Below are 24,182 nucleotides of genomic sequence, written 5' to 3'. Positions count from 1 at the left end.
TGTTCTTGGGCTCTCTACTTGCCATGGGAGGCTGAATGGAACCCTGTCGTTGCACAAATGAGAAAACCTTGGCTTAGAGTTCCACAAGTGGATGATTAGGACAAGAACTGGGACCGGCTTAGCCTCAGGAGGCTTGTTTTTCACATGGTGTCAGAGGGAGCATTTAAAAATTTTTTTTTTTTTTTTTTGGGTCCGGTCGTGGGGCCTGAACTCTGGGCCTCAGCTCTTCAGCTCAAGGCTAGCGCTCTACCACTTGAGCCACAGCGCCACTTCCGGCTTTTTCCTTTTTGCTTATGTGGTGCTGAGGAATCGAACCCAGGGCCTCAGGCATGCAAGGCAAGCACTCTACCACTGAGCCACCTTCCCAGCCCTAAAAAAATTTTTTTATAAGATCACAACATATATAAAATCACATCTTGAAAAAAAAAAAATATAATCTTCAGAGACAGGATCTCACTTTGTAACTCAGGCTGGCCTTGAACTCTCAATCCTGTCTCAGCATCAGTCCTCCTGCCACACCCATTTTATGTTTTGAGTTGGTAACATTCACATGGTCCAAAATGTAAATCATGCTAAGCTGGAATGCAATGAAGAGTACATCCTGCCACTCCCCAGCGGGTGCACCGTAAAACAGTTTTCTCCATCATCTCCCAGGACATGCCATACCTAGGGAACAAAGACTACTCCCAATGGATCACCCGGACTCCTGTCTCTCTCTCTCTCTTTTTTTTTTTTTATTGTGAAAATACTGTATAGAGGGGTTACAATTACATGGGCAAGATAATGAGTACATTTCTTACCAAGCATTGTAGCCTCCTCCTTTGTTTCCCTTTCCTATCCCATCCCATCCTCCCCCGCCCCCCCACCCAATCCTCCCTGCCCCCCCCCCCCCACCAAAGTAGTAAAGTTCGTTTCCGACATAACGACTTGTACATCTCATTGTTGCAATGGGTCTACCTATATCCCTATTTAAACGATTTGTTTTTCCCTTTCCCCTCCACAAATTATACCGACATCAAATACAGTGAAAGCAGGGGTTATACTGTGGGGGAGGGCTCCTGTCTCTTTTTGAGCCATGGTTTCTGTCTACAGACTGGCAATGACTGCTGGTGACTCCCCTTTTAGTTGATGTGAAAATCACACCACCTAAAATGAGCCGTCTTAAAGCTACAGTTCAGTGGTGCTTGGTAGTCACAATGCCGTGGCACCACCACTACTTCTGTCTGTCTCTACTACACTCATGCTGGGATGATTCTTGGCTGAGAGTTCCACATGAGGAGTCTCAGGGCCCCTCAAGGCCAAGGGCAGCAGGGCATGACGGCACACACTGAGATTCCACCACTCAGGAGGCAAAAGCAGGGAGGACTGAGAGTTCAAGGCTAGACTGGGCAACACAATGTGTTTGAAGTCAGGTAGATAGCTAAATCCAGGATCTTTGTTGAGCTATGGTCTGGCACCTTACCTCTGTGAGCTCCAGTATGAGGCACTGAAAAGTGCTGGTGAGTGACAAATGCAGGAATGGACTGTGCTAGAAAGTTCATAAATGTTTTCTATGAATGAAGTACCACCCTTCACTTACATGCAAGGCACGTAAGTCAGTCCTGTATTAAACTCAGAGCCTGAGTGCTCTTCCCTGAGACTCTTTGTGCTCAGTGTACTCTACCACTTGAGCCACAGCACCAATTCTGGCTTTTTCTGAGTAGTTTACTGGTGATAAGAGTCTCACAGACTTTCCTGCCTGGGCTGGCTTTAAACTGTGATCCTCAGATCTCAGCCTCCTGAGTAGCTAGGATTACAGGAGTGAGCCATCAGTGCCTACCTATAAGTCAGTCCTTCTAACCACAAATACCCACTGTCCTTCCACTTGCACAAGCATCTAAGTCAGTCCTAACCACAGACACCCACTGTCTTTATACCATCTTGAGATGTGTCCTAACGCAGACCAGTCTGGCCGCACTGCCCACAGACACTTCTGTATCCTGCTTCCACAAGCTACTTTCCATCCTATCCAGAACCTGCATGCATTCTCAGAGGTGGTGCTACACATCTGCCTCTGTGGCCATCCTGCTGGGCTCAGCGCACCTGCTGATAGGCCAGTCTGGCAGGCGATTCCTGTCCTGCAAGGCTCTTTTGACAGCATTGGGTGAGGGATTGCTCACTATGGCCCAGTCATTTATATGCTAGGCCCATTCTAGGCACTAGGACACTTGGTAGACAAGAAGGACACGGTCTCAACCCTATGCTGAGACTTAAGATAGACTTAAGAACATTTTCCACCCAGGTCTGTCAAAGGACAAGGAGGATCAGAGGTCTCTGTGTGACTGTGGGAGACTTGCTTCTCCAGGCTGGTGGCCCATCCAGCAGCCATGCTCCTGGCAGGCTGGGTGGCATAGTCTGCCCTGTGGCTTCTGAGCCCTTGACTTTGAAATTAGCCTGGCTTTCAGTCCTACCAGTGGATCCTGCATTCAGGACACAGGCCAGGCAGCTGGAGCAGAAGGGCGGTTGCTTTACCTCTAGATTACAGTCAGGGTAGGAGACTAGGAAGGTCTTCCTTCTGTTGAAAGACAGAATCCTTCCGACCATAGACCTTTGCTGGTGCTGGCTTTCCTGTGCTCCACTCCCCAATTTCACGGACTCACATGGAAGAACCAGCTGTGCTGAGCAGTGTCCGCTGAGCAGGGGTAGCTGTGGACAGACTGGGGCAATGGCTACTCAAACACCAGAGCCTGCTCTTCTTCTGTTGGCCACACCTCGGTCACAGCGGGTCCAGCTTGAGTCTTTCACTGGGTCCTTCCCCGGCTGCCCCCAGCTTCTCCCGTAGATCGTGCCTCAGCCTCCTCCCTGCTCCTGCCTCACTCCACCCACTAATGTCCATGCTGCCCCAGGGACCAAGTCTGCCTGGGCCCTACAACTTGCAGAGTCCCCCTGTCCTCAGTCTGGCCTTACCATACCTAATATTTAGCTTCCCACGTTATATCCCCCATGACCTCCAGCATCATTAGCTGTTCATATAAAGACTGAGATTAATGCTCACCCCAAGAGGTGAACATTACTACCGGTAGAGGACTGAACCTTGAGATGGGGGCATCTACCAGTGGCGTGGTCAGACTCCTAGCAGTGCGTGCGCTGCCCGCCTCCCACAGGGGCCGGGGGTTTCCACATGGCCAAGTGTCTTTCCTGACCCCCATGTACTTGGCTCTCCCTAACCCCAGTCACCTGCTTCCTGCAAGCCTCTCAGGGGTTGCCTGCTCAGCCCCTCAGTGCTGCCTAGGGTACCCTGGAAAGCAGGGGTACCTGTCCTCCCCAGGGAGGTGGCCAAGGTGCTGAAAGGACCCTGGTGAGTCAGTGGGTGTGGAGGCCAGGCCAGGCCACTTAGGGGGAGCCACGCAGAAGCTGGAGATGTGGGGGCCAAGCTGAGGGACTTCCTCCTAACAGTAAGGGCCTGTGTGTGTGTGTGGACACGCACACACACACGTATATGTGTATGTGTTTGTATGCCAGTACAGGGGCTTGAACTGAGGCCCCCTACTCCCACTTGGCTTTTTTGCTCAGGGCTGGCACTGTACTGCTTCACACTGGAGCCATACTTGCACTCCCAGTTTTTGCTGGCTTTTTTTTTTAATTATTGGCTCACCTTAGTTACATGGAGGACTTGGTTATCACGTATTGCTGACGCTGTGTTCTTATCCGTGTCACCCCCTCCATCACACTCCCTTAAGGACACAGTTTTAAATGTACAGGAACCTGAGGATATGGGCATGCTCTGTGTTAATTGCCAAAGCAATTCAGCTTGCTGTTTTAAGGAAGGGAATAAAAATGCTGCTGATGGTCATGAGTGATTCAGAGAAAGAAAACCGACTCCCTGACTGGGAGCTGTGGGCCTTCACAGGTGGCTGACAGGGAAGCGCCCTGGCCCCCAGCCGTGTGGCAAAGCGTGGGGGCTGACGGCAGACCTCCGCTGACGTGTGGTGCTTGCTGCGGCCCAGGGCTGGCAGAGTCCGATGGTTTCAGGTCACTGGGCACCTGTCTGTCCAGCACCTTACCCCTCTCTGCATTGGGCCTGGTACAGACCTGTCCTGCCCAGGAGGCTCCAGGTATTCTGCCTGGCATGAGGCCTACAGCTCTTCCCTAATGTAGATTTAGCCTGCTTGGTCTCCTCTCCTAACTCAGGCCACCAGGAAGGCCCAGCCCTCCAGGTCCCATGTAAGATCAGGGTGAGTCTGCCTGCCTGCCTGCCTGCCTGCCTGCCTCCGTGCCTGCCTCATGGTGGTGACTTTTGACTAGTCCGTGCACCAGTGGGTGGAGCAGGGATGAGCCACAGTGAGGCCCACTGTGACTCAGCCAAGGGGAGTGCGCGGCCACCTAACACCACCATCACCTAGCTGCACTTCAAGGGGCTGCTTCTCTCACCTATACCTCCTCAGTGGTAGTCTGGAATCCTGGGCAAGACAGCTGCCCTTCTGGTCCTAGGGGAGCTCTGCTCCGCCATGCTCTGGAGAAGGCTGTCCTGTGGGTGCTCAGTGGAGCTGTGGACCGTGTCGTGGGTATGCTGCCACGTGGGCCATCTCCCTCCCACCTGCATGTTCCAGCTGTGCCCAGTGCTCTTGCTGCACGGCTTGGCTCTACTTCAGGCCCTGTATCGCCTGCCCTGGCCTGCACCATCACCTCTATCTACACAAACCAGCACCCTTCTTCATGCAAAACCGTCCCTGGTCCTCTGTTGCCAAGGGTTACAAGCCTAAATTCTTCAGGATAGTCAGGACTGTCCCCAACTTCCAGGCCATCTTTCACACCTGTGGCACCATGTGCAATGTCATCCTTCATGGATCAGACATCCAGTCTGCACACGCTGGCCAGGCACTCTGGGTAAACCGAGCATCTGACTGAGACGCACTCATCACTCACAAGGCAGATGATAAAAAACTGGGGGGAGGGGGGCGCAGAGAGACTGGTACCTTGAATATGGCCAGGTGGTTTGTAAGTTACAGATCATAGACTTGAACCCTATGATGTCTAGGTCTCAAATCCACATCTTCTGTGTGGCATCAAACCCAGACCTAGCATAAGCTAGGCAAGCTTCTACTACTGAGTTACATCAACAGCCCTTTTTAATTTTTCTTTTTTGTTGGTCATGAGGCTTGAACTCTGGGCCTGGGTGTTGTCCATTAGTTCTTCAGCTCAAGACAAGTGCTCTACCACTTGAGCCACAGTGCTACTTCCAGTTTTCTGGTGGTTAATTGGAGATAAGAGTCTCAGGGACTTTCCTGCCCGGGCTGGCTTTGAACTGCCATCCTCAGATTGCAGCCTCCTGAGTAGCTAGGATTACAGGCGTGAGCCACCAGCACCGGGCTCAGCCCTTGTTTTTTTGAGACAGGGTCTCACCATATACCCTAGGCACTCAGAAATGAACTCCTCCTGCCTCTGAGTGCTGGGATCACAGGTGCACACCACTATGCCCCGTTCAGATCTTTACTTTTAAATCATGTTAATTTGCCTCTCAAATAACTTGTGTGTCCAGGCCTAAGAAAATACTGGTGGGGGGTTGGGAATGTGGCTTAGTGGTAGAGTACTTGCCTAGCATGCATGAAGTACTGGATTTGATTCTTAGTACCACATAAACAGAAAAAGCTGGTGCTTTGGCTCTCGTGGTAGGGTGCTATCCTTGAGCAAAAAGAAATTCAAGAACAGTGCCCAGGCTCTTAGTTCAAGCCCCAGGATGGCAAAAAAAAAAAAATACTGGTGGACAAAACCAGAGGTTCCAGTCTCAGCAAATGTGCAGTCTGGTGGAGGTCATGCCAGAAAGGGGAGAGGGTGAGGCTGCTATGACAGAAAAAGGAAGCCCTGAGTCACTCTGAGGGTTAGGACTGGGGTGCAGGATGAGTTGGCTGAGCCTGGCTCTGGCCCCTCCTTCTGCACCATGACAACAGCATTGCAGAGAGCAGGGACCAAACGAACATGATGAGCAAGCACTGGTCACAGCCTGTATGTGACCCTCATCGTGTGTCACCCCATTGTGTGTCCACAGCCTGTGTAGAGAGGAAGTGGAGAGGCAGCTAAAGCTAGCCTGCCCTCCTCTCCACTTGGCCACTTCCTCTGCCAGGGATGGACTCTTCCTAGGCCCATCGGCTGAGCGGACAGCAAGGAGAGGGTCCTTATGTGTTTGTAGAGTGATGGACTGACCTTCCGGGAGGCTGAGGGCAAGACCTCCCTAACCTCCTCTAAATAGCTTAGCTCTATGCTGACAAGAAGAGCACGGGTGTGCTGTCAGAGCTGACAAAACTAGGAGCTGTCCTTCAGACTCGTAGCCAGGAAACAAGAGCCTCTGTTGCTCTCCTGTTGCTCACAACTGAAAGTAGCCTGGCTTTAGATGCCACAGCTCCATTGTTTCTGCTGGATGCCTGTGCTGTGGAACCTTCAGCTTGGATCTGAATGGTGCTGATCTTTCCTGAAGCTTGTGGTTGGGAACTCAAGACCTGGGAGCAGCCTGGCCCTCCTCACAGCTCAGCTTCCTGCCTGCACCCCCTAGCCTGGTGGCCAATTTGTCTCTCTGTTCCTCCTATCAGGCTGCCAGCTCCTCTAGGGGGCAGATTATGACTCCTGAGTGGGTCAGTTCTCTCTACTGGGCGTGGCCAGTGGAATTGACCATGGAAACCTGCAGGACTTGCTTGCTGAATGACTGAGTGATGGCCTTGGCCACTTTCCGCACAATGCACCTCTATGCTACTTTATTTAAGGGACGGCTCCCTCCCTCAGCTCTTGCTGACTCCTTTAGTGGCTGCACTGTGGAAATTCTAGTCTTTTCTTCCACCTGACTGCCCTTGAAATATTTGGAAAAAATCCCATATCCATTTTTTTTTTTTTTGTCGGTCGTGGGGCTTGACCTTTAGGCCTGGGCACTGTCCCTGTGCTCTTCAGTTCAAGGTGAGTGCTCTACCGCTTGAGCCACAGCGCCACTTCCAATTTTCTAGTGGTTTATTGGAGAGAAGAGTCTCACGATGTTCCTGCCTGGGCTGGCTTTGAACTGTGATCCTCAGATCTCAGACTCCTCAGTAGCTAGGATTACAGGTGTGAGCCACCAGCACCGGGCTCCATTTTTTTTTTTTGGTCGGTCCTGGGGCTTGAACTCTGGGCCTGGGCACTGTCCCTGAGCTCTTCAGCTCAAGATGTGCTCTCTACCACTTGAGCCACAGCACGACTTCCAGTTTTCTGGTGGTTAACTGGAGATAAGAGTCTCAGGGACTTTCCTGCTCAGACTCGCTTTGAACCTTGATCCTCAGATCTCAGCCTCCTGAGCAGCTAGGATTATAGGTATGAGCCACTGGTGCCCAGCCCATACCCTTTTTTTTTTTTTAGGGGGGGGGTTGGTTGTGGGGCCTGCACTCTGGGCCTGGGCACTGTCTCTCAGCTCTTCAGCTCAAGGCTAGCACTCTACCACTTGAGCCACAGCACTACATCTGGCTTTTTCTGCTTATGTCGTGCTGAGCAATTGAACCCAGGGCCTCATGCATGCAAGGCAAGCATTCTACCACTGAGCCACCTTCCTAGGCCCCATATACTTTCTTAATGCCCTCCTTCCACCTAACATCTTTACACCCAGGGATGGCTCAATCAAACAGGATCTCTGCAGTTGTCATTACGTGCACTGAACCCTGGAGACAAGACCAGCTGTGCAGGTCACCTGCAAGGGCTGGTGGGAACTTACAGCTGCTCGCACTGAACATGGGGTCCTGTGACCTTGTCGAGACCATTGTCATTACACTTACTAATGCCCCCTGACTGGCTGCTGGCTCCCTGTGTCTCACTTTTGCAGTCTCCCTTTTTGCTACTTTCTGACCACTCAGATACAAGGAAGTCTCTGAAGTGGCTCCTTAGGGAGACTCTGCTTTTGTCCTCTTCTTGTTTTTGTTTTTGGTGCTGGTCTTGGGGCTTGAACTCAGGGTCTAGGCACTGTCCCTAAGCTTCTATGCTCAAGGATGGTGCTCTACCCCCTGAGCCATGGATCCATTTTTGGTGGTTAATTGGAGATATGAGTCTCCCAGGTTTTCCTGCCCTGGCTGGATTTGAACTATGATCCTCAGATCTCACTTTCCTGAGTAGCTAAGATTACCAGGGCCCTGCAAGGCTTACTCTCTTGAGAAACCCAAGGCTTGTGTCTGCAGCTGAGCTTCCTGCCACCACCAGGAGGAGGCCAATATGTAATGGACAAGGTATAGAAGGCCATTATAAAAAGTTCATTCCAGACGGACCTTTCCATCCCAGGAGAAATCTGTAGGTCTCTTTCCATATTAAGGGGCAGTAGCAAGGCAGAAAAACTAGAAGCACATGATGTGTGTACCACTGTACATAGCCATTTTACTTCTCCACAGCTGGGGTAACAGGGGTGCATGACCATGCCCCCAAGCCATTGGTTGAGATGGAGTCTCCTGAACTTCTTTTCACCTGGCCTCAAATCATGATCCCCTTAGCTCTGCCTCCCAAATAGGAAAAGACATTTTTTTTTTTTTTTTTGCCAGTCCTGGGGCTTGAACTCAGGGCCTGGGCACTGTCCCTGGGCTTCTTTTGATCAAAGCTAGCACTCTACCACTAGAGCCACAGTGCCATTTCCCGCTTTTTCTGTTTATGAGGTACTTACTGAAGAATCGAATCCAGGGCTTCATGCATGCTAGGCAAGCACTCTACCACTAAGCCACATTTCTAGCCAAAAGGTACTTTTTAGCATAGTGTCCACTGAGCACAAAGGAAACACCAAAGCAAATGTTACTACAAAAATGTCAGCCACAAAATGACTGAACATTTTAAGTACTTGAATAAAAAGACTTTAAAAGTTACATGCATGCAGTAGCTGGGTTTTCTGTTTCCGTTCTCCCCAACACCGCCCCCCCACACCCCCTTCTCCCAGCCAGTAACTTGTCTTGAAGCCCATTTTCCAAATGAACAACTCTTTTCAGACACAGCCTGGAAAATTCCATCCGTTTCCTAAGTTGCTGAGCTGCCCTTCCTCAAAACCCTGGCTGCCTCTCCCCTGTCATTTTTTAACCACAGGCCACAAGAGAAACCCTAAAATACCATACAGAGGTTATTGCTTCTGCAACCTACATTTCTCTAGCTGATGTGAGGAGCTACAGGACCTCACCCAAGAGACTTTTCTTTAGATGAAGGAGTTTCCTCAGCTTCTTCCAGGAAGCAAGGACACACAGAGAGGTGTGAGGAGGCTGCAGGCCGAGGTTGCAATCCCTAGACTGGGGAGGGTAAAAGCTGTTACTGACCACCCCGGAGCTGGAATGGAGAGGGGCTTGCATTAGTTAGGGTGCTCCCTAACACACATGTATACACATGCACACATACACACAATGTGTATGGATTTTAACTTTTAAGGAATCTATTCATGAGGCAAGTCTTTATCTGGACGATAGACCAGCAGATTGGAGACCTGAGCCAAAGGCAGCTCAAGTGTGAGGGCAGTGTGCTGGCAGGACTCTCTTTTGTTCTGGGACATTGTCTTTTGGGATTTAGGCATTCAACTAATTGGAAAAGGCTCACCCACATTATGGAGGGTGATCTGCTCTACTAAAAGTCTACCAATTTTTAATGTTAATCTCATGTAAAAAAGGCCTTCTTGCCAGTGCCAGTGGCTCACACCTGTAATCCTAGCTGCTCAGGAGGCTGAGATTTGGGGATCATTTTTCAGGGCCAACCTGGGCAGGAAAGTCTGTGAGACTTATCTCCAATAAACCATCAGAAAACCGGAAGTGGTACTGTGACTCAAGTAGTACAGTGCTAGCCTTGAGCCCAGAGAGGCCCAGGAACAGCGCTCAGGCTCAGAGTTCAAGCACCACAACTGACAAAAACAAAAACAAACAAACAGCTTCCCCCCCCCCCCAGCACTTACCAAATGGATAATTTAGCCTGGCTAAGTTGGCACACAAAGTTAACTACCGAAGTAGTTATATTGTACCAACTCTAATAAGTTCAAATTGAAAGTGATCATTTCTGTCTGTCCTTAATTAAAGTCTCTGACTGAGCCTGGATGTTCCCTTTTCCCCTCCTTGTTGGCCCTTCCTCCCTTCTTTATCCTCAGGAACAAAGCCTGGCTCCTCCTGCAGCAGCAGCCCCTTCCCAGTGTGCCATGAGTCACTGAGTGTCATGGCTCTGGGGTGAGGGACCTTTGGGAGGTTTGTCACTTGGCTGGGTACACAATGGGCGGGGCAGAAGCTGCCACCTGAGCCCATCTACTCTGGAACAGACCCTGTTTTAGGCATTTTAGGTCCAATATTGAAAGGCGGTGGGTGGGTAGTGGGCAAACAAAAATATGGGTAGAGGGGCTGGGCATGGTGGTACAAACCTGCAGTTCCAGATATTTGGGAGGTTCCAGGCCTGCCTACACTCCAAAGCAGGGCCAGGTCTCAAGAAAGAGCCGGTGGCTCACGCCTGTCATCCTAGCTACTCAGGAGGCTGAGATCTGAGGACCGAGGTTCAAAGGCAGCCCAGGCAGGAAAGTCTGTGAGACTCTTATCTCCAATTAACCACCAGAAAACCAGAAGTGGTGCTGTGGCTCAAGTGGTAAAGAGAGCATCATCTTGAGCTGAAGAGCTGAGGGACAGTGCCCAGGCCCAGAGTTCAAGCCCCACAACCAAAAAAAAAAAAAAAAAAAAGCCAGATACTGGTGGCTTACACCTGGCATCCTAGCTATTAAGGAGGAGATCTGAGACAGCATAGGCAGAAAAGTCTGGAAGTAGAGGTGTGGCTCAAGTGGCAGAGGACCAGCCATGAGTGAAAAAGCCAAGTGAGATCATGAAGCCCTAGTACTGGCACAAATAAATAAGACAAACAGAAGAGGTGGTTCTGTAGCTAGTAACTGAGAACTTGCCTAGCATGCACGGGGTCCTGGGCCCGACCCTCAAACAATTAGTTTTATATTTAATGTCAAGCAGAAAAAAAAAAAAAAAACAACCCATAAACTAGCCAGGTGTGGTGGTACATACCTATAATATCAGTTACTCAGGAGAAAGAGGCAGGAGGATTCCAAGTTTGAGACCAATTGGGGCAAAATTTTGTTTCAAAAACAAAACACAAAAAGGGCTAGGGTTATGACTCAAGTTGTCAAGCGCTTGCCTAGTACCTCAAAAACAAAAACAAAAAACCACAAGCTAACTCACCAGAGCCATGACTTCATGGATTTAATTACACAGTACGAGGCCAAATTAGTGAGCCAATTAAAGGAAACACTAGGAAAATAATAATAAAGGTGGCAAATGGGGCCACGCAGAGCCTATGTGGGGCACAGGAAGGATCGTAGCTAGGATTGCTGGCTCCGATGGAGACCTCCTGGATAAGGAGGTAAAGAGTTAACTCATCCCCAATCCCTCTGCTTTTCAGGAGGGGGATGGCCTCAAGCTAATTAGAAGACACTGAAGGTTTTTGTTTTCCTCTCAAGCAAGAGGAGCGGAAATCCGGGACTTTACTCTTATTTCTGTGAGCTCCATGAGAGAACAAAACCTATTTACCAGTTCCATCCAGAGTCAGGCAAAGGCCTTCATTCCCAAGGAGGCACAGCTCCACCCACAACCTGAAACCTGACCTCCGGGTGCCTGTGGCTGCCACTCAGCCGGGGACTGCTCAGGCCCCAGGGACACAAAGGCTGCACGGGTGTCAGGGCTCTGTGTGGGCACCTTAGCTCTGCCCCTAACTTCCTAGTGTGCCCCAGGATGGCAAGGCCAGTGCAAATAACCCCGGGGAGCTCGCATAGGCACCTTGTGTTGGGCGGGCATCAGACAAGTGTTTCACAACGCCACAGCCTCACAGCAGCCTGGCTCAAGGGTGCTGTCATTAGACTTACTTCATAGATAGCTAAAGCAACCGAAGAATAGAGAGGTGAAGTAACTTGCTCTAGGAACAAAGCTGTGCAGACACCAGGACAGACACCTGTACCGACTCAGATTCACCTTGGCCTTTCTTCGGTGCATCCGGCTTTTGTGGAGGCCTGTCTAGATGTTGTCACCTGTCATTTTCAGAACAGAGCCCTGGGTTTGAATCTGGACTCTGTACTCATGAACCAGGAAACAGGAGTGTTACGATGTGCGAATTGTGCAGGTCACACTGCAGGCGAAGAGAAGAGATTCTGGGGCAGGGGCTGGGCAAGGCAGCCGCAAGCATCACGAGCGGGTGCCCTGGGACCCTACTATGAGGAACAGTGTCTTCATCACTTTGGCCAACTGCTCTGACACCGAGGGGCAGCAGCCTATGAGCCGAGGGGCCAAATGCAGCCCACTTTTAGATGGAGCAGAGCTATAGGTAGTTGGAACTTTTTTTTTTCCTACATGGTTAAAACAAAAGCTAGAAATGAAGAGTTCATGGCATGTGAAGATGACATAAACTTCAATTCCAGTGCCCACAAGGCTTTACTGGAGCACAGCCTTGCCCGTTCGTTTCCCTATTGTCCTTGGCTGTTCTTACACAATAATGGCTATGCTGCATCCTTCCGACAGAGACCATATGGCCTGAGAAGCCTCAGATTTACCATGTGGCCTTTATAGATGGGCTGTAGGCAAGTCCACACTGCTACGGGATTCAGGCATCCCCCTCTGCCTTCTGTGCAGCCCAAGACCATAACTGGCAGCCCAGTTGTGGATGACAGGCTCTGAGCTGGCAGTTCTCACCGGCACTCAACTGCCCTCCCTCCCCCCACCAATTGCTTCTGCCCTTTGGTTTTGTGCAATCATTTTTCCTCTCTGAACAGTCTGTTTCTTCCTCCCTGTAGCACCACCCTTTCCCCATCCCCACTGCCCCTGCTGCTCCTCACCCTAGAGGACAGATCAGGTAGCTCCTCTTTGTTACCATGGGGAATGGGTGGGGACTTCAAACAGGTGGAAGCAGAACTGGGCTAGAACCAACTCTCCTGCCTCCTACCTGTGTCCACAGTAGGGTGTGGATGCCCACGATGCTTTCTAGCCATCTTCCCCAACAGGGCTCCTCATTTCTGTCTGTGGCTTCCTGGCTCACTTGTGGGCCCCCAAGGATTCTCTCTCTGACCCTGTCACCTTTTCCCTGTACTCCAGGGGCCCAGACTCAGGCTCTGAGCTCCTTTTTTCTACCACCTGGCCCCCTGGGGGCTGGTCCTGGGCACTGTCCCCCTTCCGTCTCTGCTGTCTGCAGCTTGCTTTCATCAACCAGCTGCAATTTGGATTCTACGTGCTAGAGTGAGCTGACAGAAATAGAAAACAGAACTATGAGGTTGGCCTCTGATTTCTGTCTATAAAACAGAGCCAGGGAAGACCTCGGGGAAGGGATTTAAGTGTCCAGGGCTGAGTCAATACCCTCTAGTATTAAGATCCTGGATTCTGTGGGTCACCCACCAGCTGCCGCTTTCCTAGGACTGGATACAGGTGGATGATCTGGAAGTTGTGCCAACACATGGGCCTGTCCTAAACTCTGGAGCTCAGTAACATAAATCTTGGAAGGTCTGAGGGGTGACGGGCAGGGCAGCGAGGAACAAGAGGATCCTTAGAGAGTGTCAGACCCTGAGCAGCAGAGGGACCCTGGGAAATGCTCCTTTTCTCACACTCACTCCTGGGAATATGGAAGATATAGCAGACCTCACAGAGCCACCAGGAAGATGAACATGTAAGTACTAGCGCAATGTTTTCATACACCTATTCACAAAGTGTTACCTTCCTTTCTTCCCTCCTTCTAGGTGCCAGCTGCTGAAGGCCAGATAGGTAAGGGTGGTTCTTTTGCTCTCTAAGTCCAGTGTAGCAAAGAGGAGACACTATGCAAGTCCAGGGGTGGAAGGAGACAGTGTTGTGGTAGGTGTTAACGGCAGATGATGGCAGCAAGAGCAGGTACTCTCTGGGGACCAGTGGATTCATGCTCTCAACCGTTCCCTGTGAGGGAGGCCCTCACTGGATGTGAGAGAGCAAAAAACCAGTGGTTGGGACTGAAGAGGTCTGGGGAGGTCTCAGGGAGGAGGTAATGGGACGAACAAGGTCTTCACAGGGACCCAGAAACAGGCACCAAGGCAGGGAAGCCAGCAGGCATCAGACAGATGAGAAGTTTGTGAGGCCAGTGCTCTCCTTTCAACAAGGGCCTGTAGCAAAGAGAGGCCTGGTTTACAGGAACACCAGTGGTTAAAATTCAGACATCAGGGGAGGGTCACTTGAGCCCAGGAGTTGGAGACACTATCTCAGAAACAAAATAATTACAATACTTCAGCTTCAACATCTAAAAGACATGGATTTATATGAGTGTGTGTGTGTGTGTGTGTGTGTGTTGGTATTAAGGTTTAACTCAAGGCCTGAGACTGTCCCTTAGCTTTTTTACCCAAGGTTAGTGCTCTACCAGTTGAGCCACAGCTCTTTGGTGGTTAACTGGAGCTAAGAGGCTGGCTGATTTCAAACTGTGATCTTCAGATCTTCTCCCCCTGGGTAGCTAGGATTATAGACATGAACCACTAGCCTCTGGCTTTTTTCTTTTCTTTTTTGATTGGTCATGGGGCCTGAACTCTGGGCCTGGGTGCCGTCCTTCAGCTCTTCAGCTCAAGGCTAGTGCTCTACCACTTAAGCCACAGCACCACTTCTGGATTTTTCTGCTTATGTGCTGAGGAATCGAATCCAGGGCCTCATGCATGCAAGGCAAGCACTCTACCACTGAGCCACCTTTCCAGCCCCCTGGCTTTTTTTCTTTTTGACAGAGTCTCCCTATATTGCTCAAGCTGGCTTTGGAACTCATAATCTCCTTGTCTCAGCTCTTATAAAGCTGGGATTACAGGTATACCTATCACAATTAGCTCTTTCTGAGCCTCTTCAGCTTTGGCTCAAGTTTTAGAGACTCTGTGTATTTCATTTCAGCTTCTCTATCAATTCCTTGGGGTCTTGGGTGAGTCAGTCTTCACATTCCTCATTTTAGGCCTCATTCTTCTCTTGAATAGGGTCCAAAAAGAGATTTTTCAATATGAGGTCTGTCAGCTAGCTCCACAGCATCCCAGAGAACTTGTTAGAAATGCAAAATCTAGGCACCTCTCCCAGTCCCATCAGTCCAAAACTCTGAGGCCAGACAGAGGCAGCCTCTAGTTCCTTAACAAGCCCTTCTGGGGATGCTGATTGGAACCATGGGGTTAGCAAAGTGAGAACCCTTCAGCAGTAACAATTGTGCTCTAAGGTATTGGGCGGTAGCAGCATTCTTTTTAGCCAAAAATATTTCTTGCCTAAGAAAGGTAATCTTTCAGGTAAGAAGAGACGCTGAGTTTTCTATAACCAGAACCCAGTGAACCTCAGAAATATGTGGTTGGCTTTGGAAGCTAGATTTATTTACTTCTTTTTAAATAGGAAGTCTCAAATGGAGAGGGGAGAAGAAAAGAGAGGAGAAGGGAAAGGAAGGAGAGGAGAAGGGAGGGAGAGGAAAGGAGAACTGCCTTCTCTTTTCAGCTCCAAAACAATGACTCACTGTGGGGTGCGCACCTGTGCTTCAGGGAGCGTCCTGCTGTCTATGTCCTGGACGGCCAGAACTCAAGTCCAGCCACAGAGAGCTGTGGTGGTGGCTGTAACAGAGCTGCACGGTACACTATAGGGAGGTTTGGTTTCCAAGGCATAAGAAGGGTATGTTTTTATCTAAAAGATGTAGCGTTCGCCATGTGGACTTAGGGCTCAGTCATCAGAAAGATGCAGAGAGAATTCCACAGTACTGCGTGGACAGGACCACACCCAGATGGCCCCTGGGTGCCTGGGGTCGCACTTGGTATCTCTGTGCCAATAACAAGCCTTACGCCAGGTGATGGTGGTTCACACCTGTAATCCTAGCTGAGATGTAAGGATCGCAGTTCGAAGCTAGCCTGGGTGGAAAAGTCCCGGAGACTCTTATCTCCAATGAACTAGCGAACAGCCGGAAGTGGGGATGTGGCTCAAGTGGTAGAGCGCCAGCCTTGAGTAAGCAAGCAGCGGGGACGCCACGCTCACGAGGGGTCACTGTCCCCTAACAACAAGCAAGAGGGGGAGAGGGACGGCACGGGCCCGGGAGACCTGGGCGCCACGGGTCCCGGCGGGGGCTGGGGCGAGTGAGGAGGGCCAGCCCCCCGAGGGCTGGTCGGTGACGAGCCCGGGAAGGCAAGGCCCGCTTCCCGGCACTGCGGCCCCGGCACCAGCCGCCCCGGCGCCAAGCCCCGTCTCCTCCGTCTCTCCGGGAAGGGGCTCCCGCCTTTCTCACGTAGCTCTGTCCCCAGAGCAAGGCGGTCGGTGGAGGAAGCAGCCTGCACGAGCCGGGCGGCGGGGACCACAGGGAGCGCGCGCGAGGGGCCGGGCGCGGCCCAACGCCTGCTCACCCTCCGCTCAGTCCCTTTAACCCCAAAACTTTCTCCCTCCACTTGGGACCCCAGCACGTTCACATTGGCAGAGCTGCGGTCACTCGGACCCGCCCCCTCTCTTTAACTATTGGTGACCACCAGCATCCATCCCCAGGACAGGCCTCGTAATGGTCCGCGCTTTTGTCAATCAAGCTTGGGCGGGAGAGTGGGCGGGGCCAAGCGGAGGAGCGACACGCTAGCCTCCCCGCCCTCCCTGCTTTTCCGAGTCCCAGCGGGTGACCTGGAGATGCCTCAGGCGGGGGCCGAAACTGGCGCGTAGCTCTGCCGCGGAGCCGTGCGGGGCTCCAGGGACTCACCGATGCGTTGTCCCACTGGAGAGCTGAATGGGTTCCCCAGGAGAAAGTCCATCGTCGCTGCTGCCACTACCACCAACCCCAGGAATCAGCTGACAGCAACCGCCAGCGCCGCCGATCCGTCACGTGACTCGCCGGACGGCCCGCGGGGAGGTGCTGGAGGGGGCGGGGCCGGAGTTGCGGTGCGCAGCCACAGGTCCCGCCCCAAGACGAGGAGGGCGCGGCCAGCGGAGGGCGAGGGCCCAGCCGCAGCCCCTCGGCGCCGGCTGACGTCACTCCCAGCAGAGGGGCGGGGCCAGAGAGGCCAGGTCTCTAAGCCACGCCCCATCTGGCCACGCCCTCACGCGTTCCGGAGTGACTGTATCACCTAGATTTCAAGGTCCATGCAGCCAGCTGGAAACGGGGTCTCAGGAGCTCGGGCGGGTGTCACAGTATCTTAGTCTCCAGTCCTTTAACTGTCGGGGATGACCCTAAGAGGGTGACAGCTACTCGGTCCTGAAGAAACTCCTGTTTCTCTTCGGGTCTCCTCGCACCAGGATGAGACCTCTCTTTGGCGGCCCAGATCGCCAGGAGTGAAGGTCTGTGTTTGTCCCCTGAGATCAAGGGCAGACTGACTGACCTGCGGCCGGGCCAGCCAACACCCGAAGCCAGCGCGCAATGGGGCCTTTACCTGGCCCTGCTGTGGTCCAAACAGCGAGCTTTCATTTCTTCTATATACTGAAATTAGATCAACCACATTTTTTTTTAAATGCCTACTGCCTACTGCTTACCTGTGAATTTGGAGATTACATTTATAACTTGTGAACTTTGGGGGGCACATCCAGACTATAGGGGGATGAGTCTTCGAGGTAGCAGACCTTTACAACCCAAGGTCTTAGAAAAGCTGAGCTTAGGGGCTGGGAAGGTGGCTCAGGGATAGAGTACTGGCCTTGCATGCATGAGGCCTCAGCACCACATAAGCAGAAAAAGCCGGAAGTGGCGCTGTGGCTCAAGTGGTAGAGCTCTCACCTTGAGCTGAAGAGCTGAGGGACAGCACCCAGGGGCAGAGTTCAGGCCCCACGACCAACAACAACACAAAAAAGCTGGGCTTAGATATAAAAGAAAGTTGTTCCATGTGAGCAACGAAAAGAAACCAGCAAGGAAAAAACATTGTTCTATCAAGTCATTTAGTTTGGTCAAGTCATTTAGTTTGGGGGTTTTTGTTGTTGTTTATATTGGTCCTAAGGCTTGAATTCAGGGCCCCAGTGTTATGCTCAAGGCTAGCTGTCACATTTTACTTGTTTTTTTTTTTTTTTTTTGGTCGGTCGTGGGGCTTGAACTCTGGGTCTGGGCACTGTCCCTCAGCTCTTCAGCTCAAGGCAAGCGCTCTACCACTTGAGCTACAGCGCCACTTCCACTGTCACATTTTTTTAACCACATTGTTTTTTAATGGTCACTGGCTTCTTTGAGAATGTGCAAAAAACTGTGAACCTTTCAGAAAGAAAGAAAGAGAGAGAGAGAGAGAGAAGGAAGGAAGGAAGGAAAGAAAGAAAAAAGGAAAGAAAGAAAAGAAAGAGAAAGAAAGGCCAGTGTACAATTTTCTTTATATCCTCAGGGACTTTCTTGGATCTCAACTACAGCATTGGACATAGTTCTCAACCATCTTTCCCATATTTGTGATTCTACTATCTTCAACCATCCTGTGTAGTCAGATGACACCCACACACTAGATACTTGATCACTTGGTCACGGCTCTTCTGAAAAAAGCACACGGATAAATCCAATAACCAGTGCATTGCTAGTATTCCCACTGCAGAGTGCTTTAGGAATTATTGATCATGATTTCTATGAATTTTAAATCTGAAAGGCTATGTTGGCTTTGCCCAAATTGTGGATGATGGAAACCTTGGAAGCAAATGCCTTGTGGAATTCATTTGTTTACTTCTTTGAGTGGCCATAAGGCCAACATACTTACTGTACACTATATAAACTGCTTTGAAGTGTTTGGAGAATGGTATGAGACCTGTTACAAATGCTTTTCCCCTCACTGCTGCTTCAGATGCTTAGTGAGTGCCGGGATACTGTGTCTACTTTCTCGTGATGATCTAACACAATTTAAACCAGTCTATCAGAAACTATTTGAAGATGACATTCATATTAAGTAGTTTCTGAATCTTCATTTAAACATACTGCTTGATGGTATAGTGGCTCTGTGGCTCAAGTGGTAGAACGCTAGCCTTGAGCTGAAGAGCTGAGGGACAGCACTCAGGCCCAGAGTTCAGGCCCCATGACTGGACCCCCCCCCCCCCCCCCCCCGCAAAAAAAAAAAAAAAAAAAAGAATGACAAGTACTATTGTTTCCTAATTTAAGCACTTTTAGACAAAAAAAAAAAAAAAAATCAGGATATGCTGCAGCCACAATTTAAAGACAATAGCATAAGCAAAGTGGAGCCAGCCAGGTTCTGTTGGCTCATGCCTGTAATCTTAGCTACTCAGGAGGCTGAGATCTGAGGATCGTGGTTCAGAGGCAGCCTGGGCAGGAAAGACTGTGAGACTCTTATCTCCAATTAACCAACAAAAAATTGGAAGTGGGGCTGTGGCTCAAAGTGGTAGAGCACTAGCACTGAGCAAAAGAGCTCAGGGACATTGCCCAGGTCCTGAGTTCAAGCCCTATGACCTGGCGGGGAAAAAATTATGGTAGGGTAGTGTCTGAAAAACAGATAGGTTTCATAATCTCATACCAACTATTATTAGGTAAAAGACACCGAGACTGGACTACAAATATTAAAAATGTGATCTTTAATAATGTAAGTACAAAATTTTGCTTCTTTATACAACTGTAATGGGATTTGGACCAAACCACTAGGATTTATTTAAAAAACAAAATAAAACAATGATATAAAACTGCAAGAAGGCCAGAATCCAAAGTTTTTCCTCTAATAGTACCAAATACCACAAGGTACAGATTATTATACAAATGTGTACAAATCTTAAATACAAATACAACAGGGCTGGATTTCAAAGGAAAACAGTGAAAAGGCAAGTCCTGACCAGGACATTAGGAACACATACAACTGACAATAACTGTACTACCCACATCTTCCTGGCCCCTGAATACCCTGTTGTCTATCAGGAAGCTCCCCTGGGTACCGAGGTGGCATGGTGTAAGGTCCTGACACATGAATGCAAGCTGCGATGTCTGCCTTCTTGATTTTAGTTCCCCTGGGCTCCTTTCCTTCTGTGTTTGTTGATTAAACTACTCTGGACTGAGAAAGAGGCAGGGCAGCCAGCGTAGCTTTGGGAAGCTGCGTGCCAGGACTGGCGGGGAGGCGGGAAGGAACTGAGTGGGATGCAGGCTGGCTGCACCATCCCCAGACTCCCTGCGATGCCATCTGTGCCATCGAGGCCAGGCCAGGGAAGAGCATGCTTACTTCAGAGCTTAGTTTGGGCAGGGTCTCACATCAAGCTTAAAAACCACCCCAGTGCTCCTTTCCTACTGGGAGGAGGTGTGGTTCTTTGGAACTGAGGGCAGGCGATTTCATTTTTAACATTATTGTTTGGTTGGTTTGTTGGTACTGGGGTTTGAACTCAGGGCTTCGTACTTGCTAGACAGGTGCTCTACCACAGAGCCTTACTGCCAGCCCTCACTTAACATTATTGAAGGCCATGAAGTTCTCTATAGAGTTAGAATCCTAACATAATGACTCCTTTTTGAGGTATGCTTTGAAATGTAGATGATTTGGGATTTTCAGAACAGACCAGAGGAAGGGAGGGAGAAATGACAGGTCTGTATGTTCCACATGCTGCTGCTGGTGGAGAATTCTGTAGTTAAATTATCTATACAGAAATTTACAGGATAAATTAAAATCTAAGAAACTTCAGAGAGTTAAATATACATAATTAAAACACACATTCACACACATATATAAATAGACCTACATGAGAATTGAGTACTTTTTTTTTTTTTGCCATTCACTTCCGTGTGGAATGTGGAATGTTCCTATCTGCCCACCAGGGGAACCGGCAAGACGAACCCAAGAACCACCCTGGGCCCGGCTGCCCTTCCACCACCACCTAGCAGCTAAGCAGCAGAGTCTGGGGATTTGGTGGCCAACCTAATGCTGCCAATGAAAGATAGCAGCTCTTGGCTTTGCAGACCCAATATTCTAGCAGATTCACCTGGTGACACTGACAGCTTTGTTCACTTCAAGGTTTTTTCTTTTTGCTGCCAGCAATCTCATAGCAACTTGGCCTTTACTGAGGCTGGCAAGGGTACCAATGCTTACAACAACTGAGACCTGGAACGGGTATAGCAGGACTACAGAGAAGCCCTACTCAGCTCACCTAGGCCAGGTCTAGAGCTGCAGTGGGAAAGGTCCTAGCACCTTCCCCAGGACATAGCAAGTTGAAAGGCTTTGGACTCTTGGTCAGCTGTCACCATCCCATAATCTTTCTCATTACATTTCCGACTGAAAGACAGGTAAGGCAAATGGTCAGTGATGGGTCTGGAGGTACAACTGAGTTTGGAAACAGAAAAAACAAAATCACATTTTAGCTGTCTATGAGGAGATGCGTGTGCATCCAGAACAAGTCCCTAGGCCCCTTACACTGATTTTTTTTTTTTTAAGGCAGATTTATCCACAAGGGAATAAAAAAATCCAAGCCCACATTCATGCCAAAGTTTCCTTGTGGCTAAACCTTTGCCCTTCCATAAAATTATTAAAAGCAAAGTAGTTACAGTCCTATGTATATACTGTACATTATATACACACATATGTATAGATAAAAAACTTTAAAACCTATACCCAGACAAAGGGGCCAGCGGAGGGGTCTGAACAGTCGTGCTACACAAACCAGCAAAGGGGCGGAGCAGGGCCTGTCCCAGGGCGGCTGGCTGTCACAGTCCAGGCATGATGTAGGCAATGTTGTCTAGTGTGTTCGACTATAAAAAAGAGAGTGTTCAGGTGAGAGCTTTAGTGTGGGTCCTCATGAGCAGTGAATGGAGTCGCTGTTACGCTAGGAGTTTTCCGTGCACCTCTCCATGAATCCCAGGGACATTGGTGGCTCATGCCTGTAATCCTACTCAGGATGCTGAGATCTGAGGACTTCAGTTTGTACCTCTAATTAACCACCAGGTAACTGGAAGTGGAGCTGTGGCTCAAAGCAGTAGAGTGCTAGCTTTGAGCAGAAAATCTCAGGCATAGTGCCCAGGCCTGCAGGTTAAGTCCCACGGCCACCACCAATAACAAAAAAAAGGCAGAGCCCCTGCGCCAGGTCTTTGTATGGAGACAAGCACATGCAAGAAGACAGGAGTTACTGCCGCAAGGGTGCGATGCTCTCCAAGCACCACTGTGGGAAATGACCTGTTTTTAGTTTTACTGAAGCCACAGCATGCAACTAATGATCAAGCACCACATCCTGCAGACATTTCTTTTTTTGGTTGGTCGTGGGGCTTAACTCTGGGCCTGGGTGCTGTCCCTCAACTCTTCAGCTCAAGGCAAGCACTCTACCCACTTGAGCCACAGCGCCACCTTCAGTTTCTGGTGGTTAATTGGAGATAAGAGCCTCATGGAGTTTCTTACCTTGGCTTTGAATGGTGATCCTCAGATCTCAGCCTCCTGAGTAGCTAGGATTATAGACGTGAGCCACCAGTGCCTGGCTAGCCTGCAGACATTTTGAAGGGAGTGTCACATGCCTCTAAGCCCTGGGAGTCTAGACTACTCTCTAGGGGCCTGGCTCTAAACATCTAAGGACAGCAAGGAAAACTCACCAGGACCTGTTTGGGACAGCCATTCAGTTCAGGTAGTTGTGTGGTCAGACATGCCAAGGGACCAAGAGCACAGATAATGGAGTCCAGAAGCACTGACAAACTGCCAGAAACCGCCACCATGCCCTGAAAGGAGAGGAATCACACTCCATGTTCTTTTTATGGTCTGCTTGACCTCCTTAAATGGTGTTGCAAGTCCCCATTCCTTTCTATGCCCTCCCAGTAGCTACTGGTGTCCTGTGACACAGCAACACTCAATAAGTATTCTTTTGTCTTTTTTTTTGCTAGTATTAGGGTTTGAACTCAGGACCTCCTGTTTGCTTGGTATTCTTGTTAGGCTGATTGCTCTATCATTTGAGCCATAACCTCTAGTCCAGCTTTTTTGTGGTTATTTTTAAAATAAGGTCTCCCTCATTTATGTCTGGGCCTGGCTTGGATTGCAATTGTATTATTCACTCTTCCTGCACAACTGTGATGACAGGTGTGTGCCATCAGACTTGGCTTCTTATTGGTTGGTTGAGGTGCAGATGTCTCAAATTTTTTGGCGGGGCTGGTCTCATAGTGCCATCCTCTTGATCTCTGTCTCCTCAGTAGCTAGGAGTACTGTCATGAGCCTACAAGCTCGGTCCCTGTACTGATTTCTTAGTGTAAAAATGGCTGATTTCTTAGCTGAAACATCTTAGAACTACCATGAGAATTAAACTATTATGACCGTGAGTTAGCTAAGGGGCAGCACAGTTCGAAATGGAATAAGGTCACAGAAATGGAATGTGGCAGCTTTGCGGGTTAAGTGATTTTGAAAACGAAGCTTAAAAGGGCACAGATCTCCCTTGGGCAGCTGGTTGTGTCTAATTCAAGTGCATAGTAATGAGGAGTGTGAGCAGCTCAGCTTCTCCGTTTGTTACCTACTTGCAAACCAGGAGACTCCCCTGTACAATCTAGCTAGGCTGCTTATCTAAAACCTGGTAGGGACTACAGTGAACAATTTCCACTCCTTGAGGAGGACCAGAGGTCAGAATGGCAGGGGACTTGCACTCATCTTTCCACTCAGTGTACGTGAAACGAGTCACCGCATCCCAGCCCTATGAGAACCACAGGGATGCTGCTGAGTGCATGGGGCCCACCTCTGTCTCCTGCAGGCGGTGTCCAATCAGGCTCAGGGACTCCCCCAGCAGCTGGAGGTGAGCGGCGACATCAATGGGCTCTGTCTCGGGGGCTTTGGCGGGTGAGGCTGGGAGCAGCATGGTGGTAGGTGGGGACTTCTTTGGAGGTGACAGGACTCCCACAGAGGAAGCTGAGAAGAAGGGGAGGAGGAAAGTCTGCTAACAGCCTTGAACATCACAAAACATTATTCCTGGTTTCCCCTTTTCATGAACTATACCACTATAGCATGTGGGCTAAATGTAGCTCACCACCTCTTTTCCTGTGAACCCAAAATAGTTTTACATTTTTAAAGGGTTGTGGAACAAAACAATGTATCATGGTACCAATAACGCATATGGCATACAAAAGTCATACTTAACTTTTTCTTTATATAATTTGCAGTATTAAGGACTGAACTCAGGACTTTGCGCTTGCTAGGCAGGTGCTCTATACTTGAGTCTTACCTCCAATCATTTTATCCTTTTTGTTTTTTTGGTGTGGGTGTCGGGGCTTGATCTCTGGGCCTGGGTGCTGATCTTTAGCTTTCTAACTCAAAGCTATATTGTACCACTTGAGCCAGTGCTCTACTTCTGGCTTTTTGCTGGTTAATTGGAGAAAAAGAATGTCAAGGATGTTTCTGCCTGCACTGG

General features: G+C 49.8%; 2 protein-coding genes across 5 annotated transcripts in view; both read right to left on the bottom strand.

Moving 5' to 3' along the window:
- Positions 1-16,790, bottom strand: part of Tom1 (target of myb1 membrane trafficking protein) — a 35,786-nt gene extending 18,996 nt beyond the window's left edge. Inside the window, exon 1 of the mRNA XM_042693234.1 lies at positions 16,648-16,790. Coding sequence (XP_042549168.1) covers positions 16,648-16,699 — 52 coding nt within the window. The 5' untranslated portion in view covers positions 16,700-16,790. The remainder of the gene's footprint in view (positions 1-16,647) is intronic.
- Positions 16,791-19,406: 2,616 nt separating this feature from the next.
- The window catches only part of Hmgxb4 (HMG-box containing 4), a 28,380-nt gene continuing 23,604 nt past the window's right edge, over positions 19,407-24,182 (bottom strand). For 3 of the 4 annotated variants that reach the window (XM_042693335.1, XM_042693332.1, XM_042693334.1), the window contains 3 exons: positions 23,514-23,683; positions 22,393-22,515; positions 19,407-21,564 (listed from right to left, as the gene is read on the bottom strand). In XM_042693335.1, coding sequence (XP_042549269.1) covers positions 21,520-21,564; positions 22,393-22,515; positions 23,514-23,683 — 338 coding nt within the window. In that variant the 3' untranslated portion in view covers positions 19,407-21,519. The remainder of the gene's footprint in view (positions 21,565-22,392; positions 22,516-23,513; positions 23,684-24,182) is intronic. The other variant, XR_006149527.1, reaches the window with a different exon arrangement.

Source organism: Dipodomys spectabilis, unplaced genomic scaffold (genome assembly GCF_019054845.1).
Source record: "Dipodomys spectabilis isolate Male_0828 unplaced genomic scaffold, ASM1905484v1 ptg000163l, whole genome shotgun sequence".
Lineage (NCBI taxonomy): Eukaryota > Metazoa > Chordata > Mammalia > Rodentia > Heteromyidae > Dipodomys > Dipodomys spectabilis.
This window is presented reverse-complemented; position numbering and strand designations above follow the sequence as displayed.